Genomic DNA, 14,305 nt, shown 5'->3' on the forward strand with positions numbered 1-14,305 from the left:
TTCTCAATGAATGCTTTATCATTGATTAGTTAATTAAAGTTTTGTTTTTCTTTGTTTATTAGAAGTGGAGGATAAAATTAGTCTGTTCAAGATTGAATTGCTTGCAAAGTGGAAGAAAGTATATGTTTATTTAGTAAAAGTTAAAGGTCTGATTATTTGATTGAATGAAAGATATATAGAAGAATAAAAAAAAAGATCGTAGAAGTATAAACTTTGTAATCCTTTCACTCCTCTCCTTTGTATCTTCCATTCAAATAATCAGACAGATCAATGATCACTAGGCTAGTGGAATGCAAGAAGAAACAAACTCAAAGAACTAATCACTGAAGAACTGATGGAATTACTATCATTCACTAAAAGAATGAAATAATTATCACTATTTTTTACAGTTCTAACTATGTCCAAATCACCTCTTCCAGTTTCAGTTAAGTAGATAACTCGAAAAGAATTGTGATGAGTGTGAGTTGCCTATTTAAGCATTGAAGGATTAACTGGTTTGCCTTACAAGAGGTTTCACCTTGTGTGTATGCCCGATACTGTTTACAAGGTCCTTTCTGGTACATACGGGAAACATATTTAGTCGAGGGATTTTTAAACGTCGGAGAACATAGGGGAAGCTGAGTTGATCTCTTGAGGTGAATCGAACGACCTCATTGAACCAGAGACACATGAACATGTTTGTCGATGGAGTGTGCTCCCTCACTATGACTGATGCTTCAGCAAGAGCTGCAAAGTGATGACATTACAGTAATCACCCATCACTTCACAATTTGACGCGTTGAAGTTATCAGTAGTCATTTATAGTTATGGGTAGGAGCAGACCTTTCTTTCCATACAGTCTCTTCTCGTCGGGAATACCATCTAGTTGATACTGACGCAGTTGAATCTCCACTTCCTCTGGTGTGGCTTTGTGTTTCTTTACAACAGCCTTTGCCTCATCGTACAGGCTGCTACGAGCTCCATGTTCAGAAATGGCAAGCACAGAATTAGTGCGCCAAAGTAGAGCTTCAAGTACACCTATTGGATCCCTTCGAAATTGGGATTTTGAGTCGACCCAAATTGAAAACCTTGTGTTAGGGAAAAGTCGATGGCTCAACATCTGAAGCAAACAATGGGTGATTAACATACAGATCTCGTAGATGCAATGTAAATGCAGTCTATTCTCAGACAAAACCATTATCTGGCCAAACTGACCGATGAGAAGTGAATTTATTTGTTTATGAATTACGACTTAGTACCTTGGGTATTTTTCCATTCAACCGTTGGTCCGAAAAAGGAAGATCCTTGACAACCACAATGTGCCACTTACCGATCATGTGGTCTTCACCAATTACTTTCCCATTCTTTTCCTGAGACGAAAGAGTAATGTCATCCCAGAATGCCACATAGCAAACCTGCACGTGAAGTGGATCAATAATTGATTCCAAGAATACAGAAAATTGTCCTGTGTAAGAAACATTTTCACGACCCAAACCTTCTCAAGTGATGCATTTGTCATTCCTATAGGTTGAAACAGATCATCCCCTCCGCCAAATGCACAAGTTGAGACTGCTACTTTGCATGTTTGCATGTAATCTTTGTCGACACCAGAAATTTTAAAGCCTCCTTTTTCACTGTAAAAGCCACAATGCACGACAGCAGTTTCATTAACCTGAAACAAGAATGTGCAAAAAGTAAATATGACATACAAACACTTAACAGTTTGAGCCTAGCTGCTAATGAGCCACCTCACCAAAAACTAGTTTGAGCACGATACAATATCTTAGTTGCCAATTCCTAAATGAGTCTTAGACTAAAACATAATTCTTCTCATGTAACCTTGTGAGCAGAGTTACAATTTCTTAATAACAAACTTGTCCCTTATAATCTCATGAATTGCATTAAATATAAATCTTTTCATCAAGCCTACATATCCAAACATCAATAAGCTGATTTTTAAGTTCAATGTGACATGAGTTGCAAGATAAGTTCAAGCTCGATACCTAAATAAGCCTTGATGTAACATGGGGAGAGGTTTTCTGCTATCACTTATGTTTGTGTTGAATTCCAACACAGTTGAGTTTGAGTTTGTTTAGATACCTAAATAAGCACAATTCATTTAGTTACCGAAACAAGTTAGATACATCCTTGAGCTTGGTAAAATTTAGAAGAGCAAACTTCTAGTTGAATCAAGCTCAAGCTCGGTAATGATTTGTCAAGCCGAGAGATTGAAGAAAGAGCTTCACTTAGTTCGACTTGTTTAATACGTGTTTAAAATGTAATGGAGGAAGTAGAAAGTAACCTCTCATATAATAGTGGAAGAACAGGGAATGCAAACTGGAAGTATCATCATTAAGCACTGAAGATTACTAAGGAGTAGAATAAGACCTTGAAACTTTGTTCTCTTTCGTCGAGTGTTTGATATCCAGTAAACGAATTAAACCTTCCAGTGCCATTGTTCTGCAGAAATGTAACATTGCCTTCAACATGGTGTTCACCTGAATCTACTTTATATAGCAATCTCTTGGCAGGGAAATCTACTTCTGCAGATGCAGGAAACCCTAAATTTTCAATCTGCTCTGGATCAAGGATCTTAAGGCAGGCTGCCAAATCAAGAGAATGAATATTAGTGACAGATCTAAATTTGACAACTCATGGCGAACACTAAACCAAAGACATCCCAGAATGATGAGGATTATGGAGATACAATCGCCCATGTATGATTTCGTGGTGTGCAGGCATTTCAATGGGTGGACTACATGCTAACAAAAAAAAGAGAGCAATTTGTTGATTCTTTCGCATTGTTATAGGGAATTTGTCAATTTTCTGGTTCATTGCAAGATCAAAATTTTCATCGAAGCATCTCCTAAATGGAATAATTACGAAGAAAAGTATGCAAAGATCTGGATTTTATCGCTGGAAATGAAGAGACTTCAAGAAGCATACGCTCTCTGACGCCGTGAACGACTCTGGTCATCGGATCGAGGCGATTAAGGTTCCGCGGAGACTCTTCCTCCTTGGCGGAAGCGGTCAGATTGGGTCGATCTTCGTCGGAAAGCTTCTTCCCTACCCGCATGATCTCGAGGAGAAGAACGAAGGCTGGGAGGAACAGCAGCACACGCCACCATCGGATCGCGGTCCTCACCACCCGCCGGAGGAACTCGCGACGCCATCCGGGCCACGGCTTTTTGCGCTTGTAGCGGGCACGGGCTCGCGTCCTCCCCGCGACATCGCCGTCGTCTTCGGAGACTGAGATGGAGACGCCGTTCAACATCGAGAGAGAGCGAGAGACAGCGTGCTTCCAATGAGGATCAAATAACGGTATCAATAAACCGGGTTAAATCATTGTCACAGTTATGTGCTTGATACAATGACCGTTCCGTTCATAAATCGTGATATAATACATCTATATCGGTGGTTGAATCTCAGTTCAAGTTCAGTTAGGGTTTCGTAGCTCATTTGAGAGCAGTGGGACGATGGCGCTGACCAACTTCATCGTGACGGTAGTGGGTGTAACCGCCGCCGTCCTCCTCCTCCGAAGCGACGTGAAGCAGTCTGCCTCCACCTTCCGACGCAACGTGCGCCACATCCGCCAGTGGCTCGAAGAAGAATCCGCCTCCGCTTCCAAGTAAGTAAAAAAAATGCAGCTTTGGAAACATAGGCACTCGGAACCAACTGTTTTCCTTAATATAATTTGATTCCTGAAACAGATTATTGAAATGGTTGTCTATGTGCATATATATTTGCTGATTGCTTCTTTGCTTGATCGATTACCAGTTGAGCTGTGAGGTTCCTTTAGGTTTCTTCTGAATACGAGATAGGTTTTCACATATAAGTCATCACTCCATGTTTAGATATTTGGACCATATATTTAAAATTAGGTAGGTTAATCATATTTCTAGATGTCGAAATATGGTACCTTTGGTGTTTGTCATCTCCCTTCTAGATGCCAATCGTAATGCCATGTTTTGCACGTTGCAGTTAACAACTTAAATGACAACTTTAAATTTGTTTGAGACACACATTTTATAAGAATGCAAAGCATGTTTTTTGATTAACATGCCTTTATAGCCTCAGAAGGATTGAGAGTTTGAAATATTTATTGTTAATGGACTTTTTTTCTTTCAACTGAATAAACAAAAGCAATTTCCAAACAGTGGTTGCAATTTTGCCAAGCTTATGTGAATAGAATCCAATTTTGAAGTTGTCATAAGATTGAGTTCATAAGATTGAGTTCGATGATAGTGGTTAGGCTTCTCCTTGCAATTTCCTAACAAAACTTTAGTTAGATTAGATCTACCCTTGGACTAGACCCAAGCCTTGAATTAGATTCCAAATCCACAACCTCCCCTCTCCCTTTTTTTAAATGCTGGATTTACTTGAATATAATATAGATTTGGTTTCTGGCTACACAGATGGACACAGGCTTTGCCTTCTCTGTAAGGATGGCATAGAATACGCTTGCTGGAACAGACATGTCGGATGAATCAGGACAAGAGTTGGTGCTGTCAGGATGAGGAAGATGTGGCCGATGGTGGTCACAGCTAGCGTGATAACAGACTGTGGCCTCAGAGAAGCTGTGTAGGGATGGCGATGCCAGGAGATCATCTTGAGATGTTGCATAGGGAAAAGACAGGTTGGGATGCCATGGGTGATGCAGATCACAGTGATAGAGGCTGGGAAAAAGTCGAAGATTGGGATGTTGTGCTTCTTGGGGGTTGATGGCATCACATACAATGGAAGATGGAGCATGACAGTGGTGATGATTCAGGCCTTCAATGGTGCTGACCAATTCTGTGGGGGCGCGCATTGTGGTTTGCAGTAGTAATTGTGGAAGGAATACCATGATCAAGGTCTCAAACAGCCAGCATGGAATTTTGCAATGCAAATCAATTGCACTTGGTGTGGGAACAATGTTGCTTGGAATTGCACTGGCAGATGACAGATGCAATGCAGTTGGGAAATGAGTACATAGAGGAATCTCTTTGATGTTGGTGCACATAGTAAGGGTGGCCAATGACAGAAGGTGGGTCGGTGGCATTAGTGTAGTGTAATAGAAATATCAAACATTGAATCAGTTAAGAATTCAACTATGATATCAATCAACTGATGCAACATTAGAATTAAACCATTAAATCACACAGAAACTTGAGATGAAATTGATGAAGAGATAAGTTTAAATTGCAAAGTTGTGTCTAGAGTTGGAAGTAACATTCACTTCACTATAACTATATATTTTGGGTTTGTTGACAACAAACAAGAAATATCTTTATTATATTTTCCACCTAAAACCAATTGTTTATATGACTGCCTCTGGTTTTTGACACACTAGTAAAGTTGTGCATGACAATTCTAAATAGTGCCCTCTAATGATTCATTTAAGTGCATCATAGAGGTTCTAATGCTCAATCTCCCTTTATAGTTTAGTGAAAATGTTTTCATTTTTTGTTGTGTTTCTGGTCTCTGCCTTTACGTTATACATCATCTATCTTCTACAGATCCATGGAACGATCTGCACCAAAGGAGTTGGATTCTCAGGCAGTGAAGAAAGACATTCCCAAGGATGAGAAGCATTAGAACAAAAGAGGCTCCAATGGATATAGTTCATAACTTCATAGTGTTTTCTCTGGCAGTTTTGTTCTTTGCTTTTTCCTCTCAAATAAGAGTTATTCAGAGATTCTTGTGTCATAGAGAATAACTACTGGCAAGACCTTTTCAACAAGGATCAAACAATTCGGTATTATTATTTATTTTTGGTGATGTAGGTGTCCGGGTTTCAGTTGATTAATTCTGAAAAAAGTTGGCCTTTATCGGTTTGTCTATCTGACAAATTATATATATATATATATATATATTTGTTTTCGTTAGTAAAAAGTTGTAAGAGTTGGAATGGTATATTATTTTTCTTGCTGTCAAAAGAACTTGAGTTGAAGAAACTTTGGAAATAAAATGCTTTGTGGAATTGCTATATTAGAAGGAGAGTTTCATATAGTATTTGAGATATAATAGCTCGTGAAATTGTTTTTATTTTTAGTTTTATTTTGTAAAAAATAAAATTTCAAAGTTTTAAAATATAAATACATAAATCTTTACACCATTAATAAATTCAAAGGTGTTAAGACTTTAAAATACTTTTATGTAAAAATCCTGTATATGTTTCTCAAATGAATTATTTTTAAAAAATCTAGTATAACATTTGTAATTTATCTTTTTATTGTTTGAGCTATTTTTAAAAAATAAAATTTGTAATTTCTTTATTTTTTATCTTCCGACAAAATGAAATCGTTAGAATGATGGGAAAAAACAAAAATTCCATTGCCGGGATTTGAACCCGGGTCGCCTGGGTGAAAGCCAGGTATCCTAACCGGACTAGACGACAATGGACTAGTGTTACGATTGTGTATTTTAAATAATTTTAATATATAACATCTATTCTGTTGTGCCAAAAGATCTTTATTTTTCATAGAAAATTAATAATTGTTTTATTTAAAAGAAACAAAACTATAATAATACTCATAAAATATTACTATTTTCTTTTTAAAAAAGAAATCAAATATGAGGCTTTAGTTTTATTGACTTTCAAAATTATAAGCAAAGTGAAAGGCCAATTAAACAACGAAAGATCACAACAACATATCACACCAACGTGATAGGACTTGCAAAAGCTTTGTGAAAGGCAACTCATTCTGTCACTGATCATCTCCACAAAGCTTTTATGACCCAAAAAAAAAAAAATTGCACAAGTTTTTTTTTCGACAATTTACCAAAAGACATATTTAGAGTTATGAATTGTCCAAAAGAAGTACCATACTTTAATATTTACCAAATAACACACTCAATTTTCTATTATTCCCATTCTATCCCTCAATCATTTGTCAATCTCTTTCCTTTTTTTTTTTTTTTCATGCATGCAATTTTTTTTTTCTCTTCCCTCTCTTCAATGTACGCATCCTCTCTTCTCTTTCCTTCCATCTTCTCTTTCCTCACTCTTTTGGAGATATGCATGCAAGCAAAGCATAATATGAGCATAATATTATTTTATATCAAGCCCTTGGGATTAGAGTTTAACGTACTTTCTTTAATAACATTTTAACAAAACCTATTGGTGGACCTAGATACCTCGGATTGAACTCATTTCAGATCCTATAGATTTCTGAGACTGCAAGGAGTTCAATGGTGCTGTCCATTTCATATTTCGACTTCTCCGAAGGTGTTAAAATATGATCAAAAGAATCATTTAAACAACCTAATGTGAGTCTGATATGAACGTTGGGCCTGATATGAACCATATCAGGCCCATGTTGGGTTATTTTAGCTGATTTTTTCTATAACATTTTAACACCTCCGAATCAGTCACAATATGCATTGGACGACACCATTCGATTCCTTGCAACCTCAGAAATCCACAAGACTTGAAATGAATGCAATCTGAGATATTTAGGTCTATCAGTGGATTTTGATCGAAACCCACTGATGGACTTAGAGACCTCAGATTGTACCCATTTCAGTTTCTATGGATTTATAAGGTTTCAAGGAGTTAAAATATGCTATCAATTATTTATTTCGACTTCTCGGAGGTGATATAATATAATAAGAAAGAATCTGTAAAAATTTTCACGTTGGACCTTAAACATGTATCAGAAGTTAATTATTTTCCCCTATCAAATATCGACAACTAGTCAATGCTTATTTACTAGGGTTGTACATCAATTATTAGTCTTCATGTTCATCTTTCAATAACATATTGATTATTACTTTAACTTGGGATGAAAGTGAATAGATCTATTATGCTACATAATTTTTTAGCAACACAACAAAAGCAGCATTTGCTAAGACAACATGCATAGGTGAGGAGCATAAGATGCTGATCCTCTTTCACTAACGAACTTTGAGGAAGAATCATAATACAGTAAACTGTTAGAGTGTATACTAAAAGCCTAGCTTTTGTAAATATTTATTTATGAAATAAAAGAATCACATTGGTCAAATATCTACATTTTATTTGTTAAGTATAGTTGTTCAATTAATTTATATTGTAGATAACATGGTGTGTGGTGTCACACACAGAAGATCATGTTATCAGTTCTTTATAAATTATAAACAGTTGCTCACGACTAAGATGGAAAGGAACAAACTATTGGAATAGTTGTAGTATAATTAGGTATTAGTTTATCTTGACTAATAAATTATACTAGTACACTCTAAGTGTATTGAGTAGGACCATTTTAGGTAAATTCTTTTTATACTGACTTAATAAAAGAACTAGACCTTAGTTATTATGGAAGTGTGTGCTCTTAATCCTAATATAATAACAAGCATATATATTTAGTATTTATTTCTTTAACTTATCAAAGGGTGAGATTTAGTTCGATAAATCAATAGACCCGATAAGTTGGGAAATGATATTACTTATAGTGTGTGTTGTTGATTATAGAAGGAATCTGTGTCCTAGTTATCTAGGTTGAGAATATCCCCAAGAGGAGCTCATAAGGATTATCATGTTAAACCCTGCAGGTGGACTTAGTCCAACATGACAATGAAGTTGAGTAGTACTACTCTTGGAGCTAGATATTAATTAAGTGAGTTGTCAGTAACTTACTTAATTAGTGGACATTCATTATTTTAAACACAGGAAGACTAACACACTCATATATGAAGGAGCCCATAATGTAATTTGGGATTGGTGCGGTAGTGCAATAATAACTCTCTAGTGGAATGAGTTATTATTGATGAACTTGAGTTGTGTGTTCAGGGCGAACACGGGATACTCAAGCTCATCGGAAGGCCAAAACCAATTTCTCCTCTAGGTCCCTGTCGTAGCCTCATTAAAGCCTCAAGTCCACCTATATGAAGCCCTTCTTGGTGTCCAAGAAGAGGCCGACCCATGGCTTGGTGACCAAGCCAAAGGGGTCGGCCAATCTCCTTCACAAAGGGGCCGACCCTTTGCTTGGTGTCCAAGCAAAGAGGGGCCGACCATAATAAATTCAAATAGGAGGGGTGTTTTGAATTTTTAAAATCTTCTCTTTGTAGAAAACTACAAGTTTTAAAAGAGAGTTTTTAAAATATAAAACTTTCCTTATTTGAATTAGGCCACATGGTTTAAAAGAAAATTTAAAAGTTTTAAAACTTTCCTTTTTAAACCATCCTCATGGTTTTAAGAAAAAAAGGAAAAGAAATTTTAAATTTGAAAATGTCTAACCATGTTAAAAAAGAAAATTTTAGAAGAGAAGTTTTAAAATTTTAAAACATGGTTTTAATTTTTAAAACTTTTCTTTTTTAATATTCACTTTAGAAAGTTGATAGAGAGCTTGTAAAATTTTATAAGAGTTTTTTCTTTGCTTATAAATTTTTTACAAAGGTTATTTCTTTCCTTTTATTGTGGCCGGCCACCCTTGCTTGGTGCCCAAGCAAGGGGCCGACCAATCAAGTTAATCAATCCATGTTTAATGATTGAATCAATCAAGAGGAAAGAAAAGGAAAAATAAAAAGGAAAAAAGTAAAAACAAGAGGAAGTTTTTAATTTTTATAAAAAGTCTTTCCTTATTTGCCTTGGGCAAGTAATATAAAAGAAGGGAAGGAGAGGTCTCATGACACAACAATTCTTATTCTCTTGGTGGAGTTCCTCATTGTGGTCGACCCTCCCTCCCTCTCTTTTCCCTTTGCTCTCTTTTGCTTCTTGGTGGTGGTGGTGGTGGCCGAAACATAGAGGAGGAGAAGCTCTTTTGGGTGGTATTCATCTTGGAGGATCGTCGCCCACACAACGTCCAAGAGGAGGCGAGGAATACGGCAGAAGATCTCGAGGTTATTAGCTTGCGAAGAAGAGGTATAACTAGTAATTTTCTTCCGTATCATGCTAGTTATTTTTCTTTGTATGAATTCCAAACATAAGAGGTATTAGATTCTAGTTTTTCGAATTTGTTATTCGAGTTTGTGTTTTTTTTTTTAATTTGTGATTCGATTTTTCCTTTTGGTTAAACCTAGAGTTATATAAGGTAATTAAATATTAGCTTTTTTTAAAAGGCTTTGTCTAGGAAATGGTGGTTTCTCCCATATCCAAGAAGGCCTAGCGCCTCGTCATGTTTAACCTGGAAGCCAATTTTGGAAATTAATATTTAATTAAATTTATAACATAGGTGGATTTAGATCAATAGTGTTAAGTTCTGCTTGCGATCCAAGTCTAAACCATTAAGAACAGATAAGTTAAATTTGGAATTAATAATGTTAAGTTCCGTTTGAGATTCCTAATTTAACTTCTAAAGAACACAATAGGTTGTTTAGGAAAGGTTCGACACTTGTACAAAATTTTGTACAGTGGAACCGGTACGATCTTTCTAGGACCAACCAACATAAACATGTATCAGCAAGGATAAAAATCACAACACAGTAATCATGGAGATTTTTCCATATTACATTATATCACCTCCGAGAAGCCGAAATAAACAATTGATAGCATATTTTAACTTCTTGAAACCTCATAAATCCATAGGAATTGAAATTTGTGCAATCTGAGGTCTCTAGGTCTATTAGTGGGTTTCGGTCAAAACCCACTGATGGACCTAGAGACCTCAGATTGCACTCATTTCAAGTTCTGTGAATTTCTGAGGTTGCAAGGAATCGAATGGTGTCGTCCATTGCATATTTTGACTGATTTGGAGGTGTTAAAATGTTATAGAAAAAATCAGCTAAAACAATCCAACATGGGTCTGATATGGTTTATATCAGACCCACGTTGGGCCTGATATGGAACCATATCAGGCCCAACGTGGGCATAATATAAACCATATCAGGCCCATTGATGTTGCACACCTACGAAAACTGCAGAGGGTTTGCCAAAAACTATGCTAACAGGATTGGTGTGCAGCATAATAAAACCAGCTCTTATATAATCTTTTAATGACACCAACCTCTCTTTGTGTTGGAATAAATTTCCATGGCATTCCATCAGCAACATCAGCATTAAACTGAACAATCACATCCCTGCCAACTTAACTATTTCTTTTACATTTAAGCTTTCATTTACAACACTGTTGCATGTCCAACTTAACTATTTCTTTTTTCTTATCATTAATGTTTGACTAAATAAATCCCCATTCTAATTAACTTAAAATCTTTAATTTCCTATGGTTTGAGTTTACTTCAACTAAATTCATCGATTAGCAAAATATGCTCAGCAGATGATACACATCAAGGGGTTTAACATTAACAATCTAGTAAGTCTGCTTAGTACTAATGTAAAGAACTAAAAGAAAAATGACATAAGCATACAGTTGGAAGCACTCAACAATTCACTTTCTTTTTTCTTTTTTATTTTTTCTTGATATATTGGTTCAATCGATTCAAATGCGTTTTCGCAAGCACAGAGGCTCGCAGAATCGATTAGGTGATCGATTAACAATGCCTTAATTAATTGGAGCGATCAATTAACATTGCATAATTGATTGAATACCAACTTCAATCGATTCAGAGAGGTTGGAATCAATTGATAGCTGAGACCAATCGATTTGGAAGGTTGTTTTTAGTTTAAGTGGTCTAATTTTAGTCCATTAAGTCATTTTTAGTCAAGTTAACTGCCCGCAACCCTCTAAAATACTTTGATATGTTTCTAAGGGTAACTTTTCTTGATGATAATAAGAAAGGAATGGTCAAAGGGGATTAACTTAGAGTTTTGGAGGAGGTTTAGATTCAAAGTTGAATTTTGAACCTTAAAACTTTAATTTTAAATTTCCTAATAGTTTAGGAACTCCAAATCATTGTTAGTATAATGATAAAAGTTTAGTGCATATTTTGTAGGGGAGATCTTCCTTAAAAGTATCATTTTTTTTATATATAGATGAAGAAACAATAAAAGGTAGGGGACCTTCATTGTTATGAATGCTAGGGGATAAGCATTTGAAACAATGAAAGATCAAAAATATTCATTGTGATGGAGTTATGCTCAAAGTTGAGCATATGATACAATGAAAGGTATGAGACTTTCATTGCGTTCTTTTGACAAAATTGACTCTTAAGGTGAAGAGTTTTTGATGTGTGTCAAAGGGGGAGAAAATATAGGGTTTAAGTTAGAAACCCTCATTCATGCTTAAGCATGAGATGAAGTTGGGCTAATGAGTTACCCTAACTTAAACATATTGTCAAACATCAACAAGGGAGATATTGTCGGTTCAATCATCCCCGATCAAGATTGACTAGTTTGACAAAGCTCGAGTGAGTTTGATGTTTGAGAAATATGTGGGATATGTGAGAAAAGGTCAAATAGGTCAAGGTTGATTGAATATTTGACGATATGCGAGAGGGAAGTCAAGTAGGTCATGCAAGACCGGATACTTGACTAAAAAGTCCTAACTCGAGAGTTAGACAAAAGTAAAGGGAACTGAAAATTAGACAAGGGAAGTCCTAACTGTGATTAGACAAAAAAAAATCCAAGTGAGTCAAGGAGGACCTCACGTTGGCAAAGGAAAGTCCTAACTATGGTTAGACAAAGGAAAGTCTTAACTGCAGTTAGGCAAAGGAAAGTCCAAGTGGGTCAAGGAGGACTACACATTGGTAAAGAAAAGTTCTAATTTTAGTTAGCCAAAGGAAAGTCCAAGCGGATCAAGGAAGACTGTACATTGGTAAGAGAAGCCCCAAATGCGGTTAGGCAAGAAAAAATCCAAGTGGGTTAAGAAGGATCACACTTGGTGATCGAAATTCCAACGAAAAGTTGACACAAGATGGAAAGTCCCAACAAGTCACGATTGATCGGATGTTGGGGAGAGAACCCTAGATTCAGATTAGATGAGTTAGGGTTAAGGAAATTGATTAACCTAAGTTCAATTGATCAGTGGATCGATTGGGAGTGTTTTCACATCGAGGCATGGGTAATCGATTAGTCCAAAGTTTAATTGATTGAGAGCCTAAATCGTGAGCACAGAGTGGTGCTGAATCAATTAGACAATCGATTGGGAGGAGTTTTTTTGCAAAGAAAATTAAGCTGTTGGATTGATTAGGTAATAGATCCAGAGCATCCTCAATCGATTGAGGAGAGTTTTTCATGACGCGTAGTGGGCTTTGAATCAATCAGGTGATCGATTAAAACCTCTTAATTGATTAGGAAACAGAAAAAAGAGCCATTGTGAGGTTTGGTCGACTGGATGTGCTTAGATTTGAAGTGACAATCGATTGAGAGCTCTAATCCGGGGGATATAAGATTTCGCAAAGATTGAAATCAATATCTCTTCTTCTCCACTCTTCATCGCTAGTTCTTGAAGCTTCTTGGAGATAAGTATTGCTGTACTTTCTAATTATCAAGACACAATCCACAACAATAAGATATCAAGAGCAAAGGTCCTTCATTGTTGTATTTAATTCTTTGTTCTTGTTGCATTTCTTGTTCTATTTCTTGTATTTGCTTATGTATTTTTTTGTACAAGGCTTCTCCGCCTCCTAAAAGGAGGTTTTCATAGTGTATTGTTAGTGAAGATAATGGACCCTTGGATTAGTTACCTCAAGGAGGTGGATACCAAGCAAAATCAAGGGTGTTAGTTTTGCTTTAAAGTTTTCACTATAAATCATCAACAAGACAAAGTAATTAGAGCTAATCATCCCCTCTAGCTCCCGGAGTGTCCTAACAAATTCTCTTATCCTAATTCTTCCAATTTCAAAAACCCCTATCACTTTCAAAAGGAGTGGTATGAAGATAGTAGGTTTCCAATTGATCTTCCTGAGTTTTCTGGTATGTCACAGACTGAGGGATTCGTTGATTGGTTTAACGAAGTGGAGATAATTTTTCATTATAAGGAAGTACTGAATCAGGTGAAAGTAAAATTGGTTGTTATCAAACTTAGAGGTCTTGCATTGGCATGGTGGGAGAAATTGCGATGCTCACGAAACCAACAAGGTAAGGCCAAGGGAGAAAATGGAAAAAAAAAAGAAGATAAAAAGTCACTTTCTTCACTTTAGTTAAAAAAGTTGCAATCTATTGACCATCTTTCTTCAACAACACAAAAGATTGCCGAATGGCCAATCGATTGGAAGGCATTGTTTGCGATGAAAGAAGGCTTCTAAAAATCGATTAAGCTTACCAATTGATTGGAAACTCCCACTAATCAATTAAGATTCAAAATGGAGTAATCTCAGCCGTTGATCTAGAGTCAGTGATCGTTCAATGGATACTTTAGATGATTAGTAATCAATTGATTGGTGGCGATCAAAAAGTAGAGAAATTACTTGATTCCAAAGTCTTATAAAAAGGGATTAGGGCACAAGAAGGAGTAACTGTTCAATTGCTATTCTTCTCCTCTTCTCAGTGACAAGTTCTCATCTACAATATCTTTAAGCAACCAAGAAA

The 14,305-nt window shown here is 36.2% G+C and overlaps 2 protein-coding genes and 1 non-coding gene across 3 annotated transcripts; 1 reads left to right on the forward strand and 2 right to left on the reverse strand.

Moving 5' to 3' along the window:
• Window positions 1–324: 324 nt before the first annotated feature.
• On the reverse strand, window positions 325–3,253 carry LOC122015358 (probable hexosyltransferase MUCI70). The gene is made up of 6 exons (XM_042572210.1): window positions 2,926–3,253; window positions 2,368–2,582; window positions 1,475–1,651; window positions 1,239–1,394; window positions 823–1,099; window positions 325–726 (listed from the first exon to the last, which is right to left on the reverse strand). Exons 1-6 carry the CDS (start codon window positions 3,251–3,253, stop codon window positions 488–490), a joined length of 1,392 nt encoding a protein of 463 aa, XP_042428144.1. The 3' UTR covers window positions 325–487.
• Window positions 3,159–5,789, forward strand: LOC122015360. Its single transcript, XM_042572213.1, has 3 exons — window positions 3,159–3,300; window positions 3,409–3,607; window positions 5,478–5,789. Exons 2-3 carry the CDS (start codon window positions 3,456–3,458, stop codon window positions 5,554–5,556), a joined length of 231 nt encoding a protein of 76 aa, XP_042428147.1. The 5' UTR covers window positions 3,159–3,300; window positions 3,409–3,455; the 3' UTR covers window positions 5,557–5,789.
• Window positions 5,790–6,289: 500 nt separating this feature from the next.
• Window positions 6,290–6,363, reverse strand: TRNAE-UUC. Its single transcript has one exon. It is a non-coding gene; the product is annotated as a tRNA-Glu (tRNA).
• Between the last annotated feature and the right edge of the window lie 7,942 nt (window positions 6,364–14,305).

The sequence above is a fragment of the Zingiber officinale genome, chromosome 8B (genome assembly GCF_018446385.1).
Source record: "Zingiber officinale cultivar Zhangliang chromosome 8B, Zo_v1.1, whole genome shotgun sequence".
Taxonomy (NCBI): domain Eukaryota; kingdom Viridiplantae; phylum Streptophyta; class Magnoliopsida; order Zingiberales; family Zingiberaceae; genus Zingiber; species Zingiber officinale.

What these genes read in the sequence shown, in the direction of transcription:
- LOC122015358 (XM_042572210.1), bottom strand. Translation starts at nt 3,253, where the DNA reads ATGTTGAACGGCGTCTCCATCTCAGTCTCCGAAGACGACGGCGATGTC. An exon ending in TGAATGGAAAAATACCCAAG is followed by an intron (nt 1,100 to 1,238) that starts GTACTAAGTCGT and finishes TGTTTGCTTCAG; the next exon opens with ATGTTGAGCCATCGACTTTT. An exon ending in GAGACTGTATGGAAAGAAAG is followed by an intron (nt 727 to 822) that starts GTCTGCTCCTAC and finishes ATCACTTTGCAG; the next exon opens with CTCTTGCTGAAGCATCAGTC.
- LOC122015360 (XM_042572213.1), top strand. Translation starts at nt 3,456, where the DNA reads ATGGCGCTGACCAACTTCATCGTGACGGTAGTGGGTGTAACCGCCGCC. An exon ending in GAATCCGCCTCCGCTTCCAA is followed by an intron (nt 3,608 to 5,477) that starts GTAAGTAAAAAA and finishes TATCTTCTACAG; the next exon opens with ATCCATGGAACGATCTGCAC.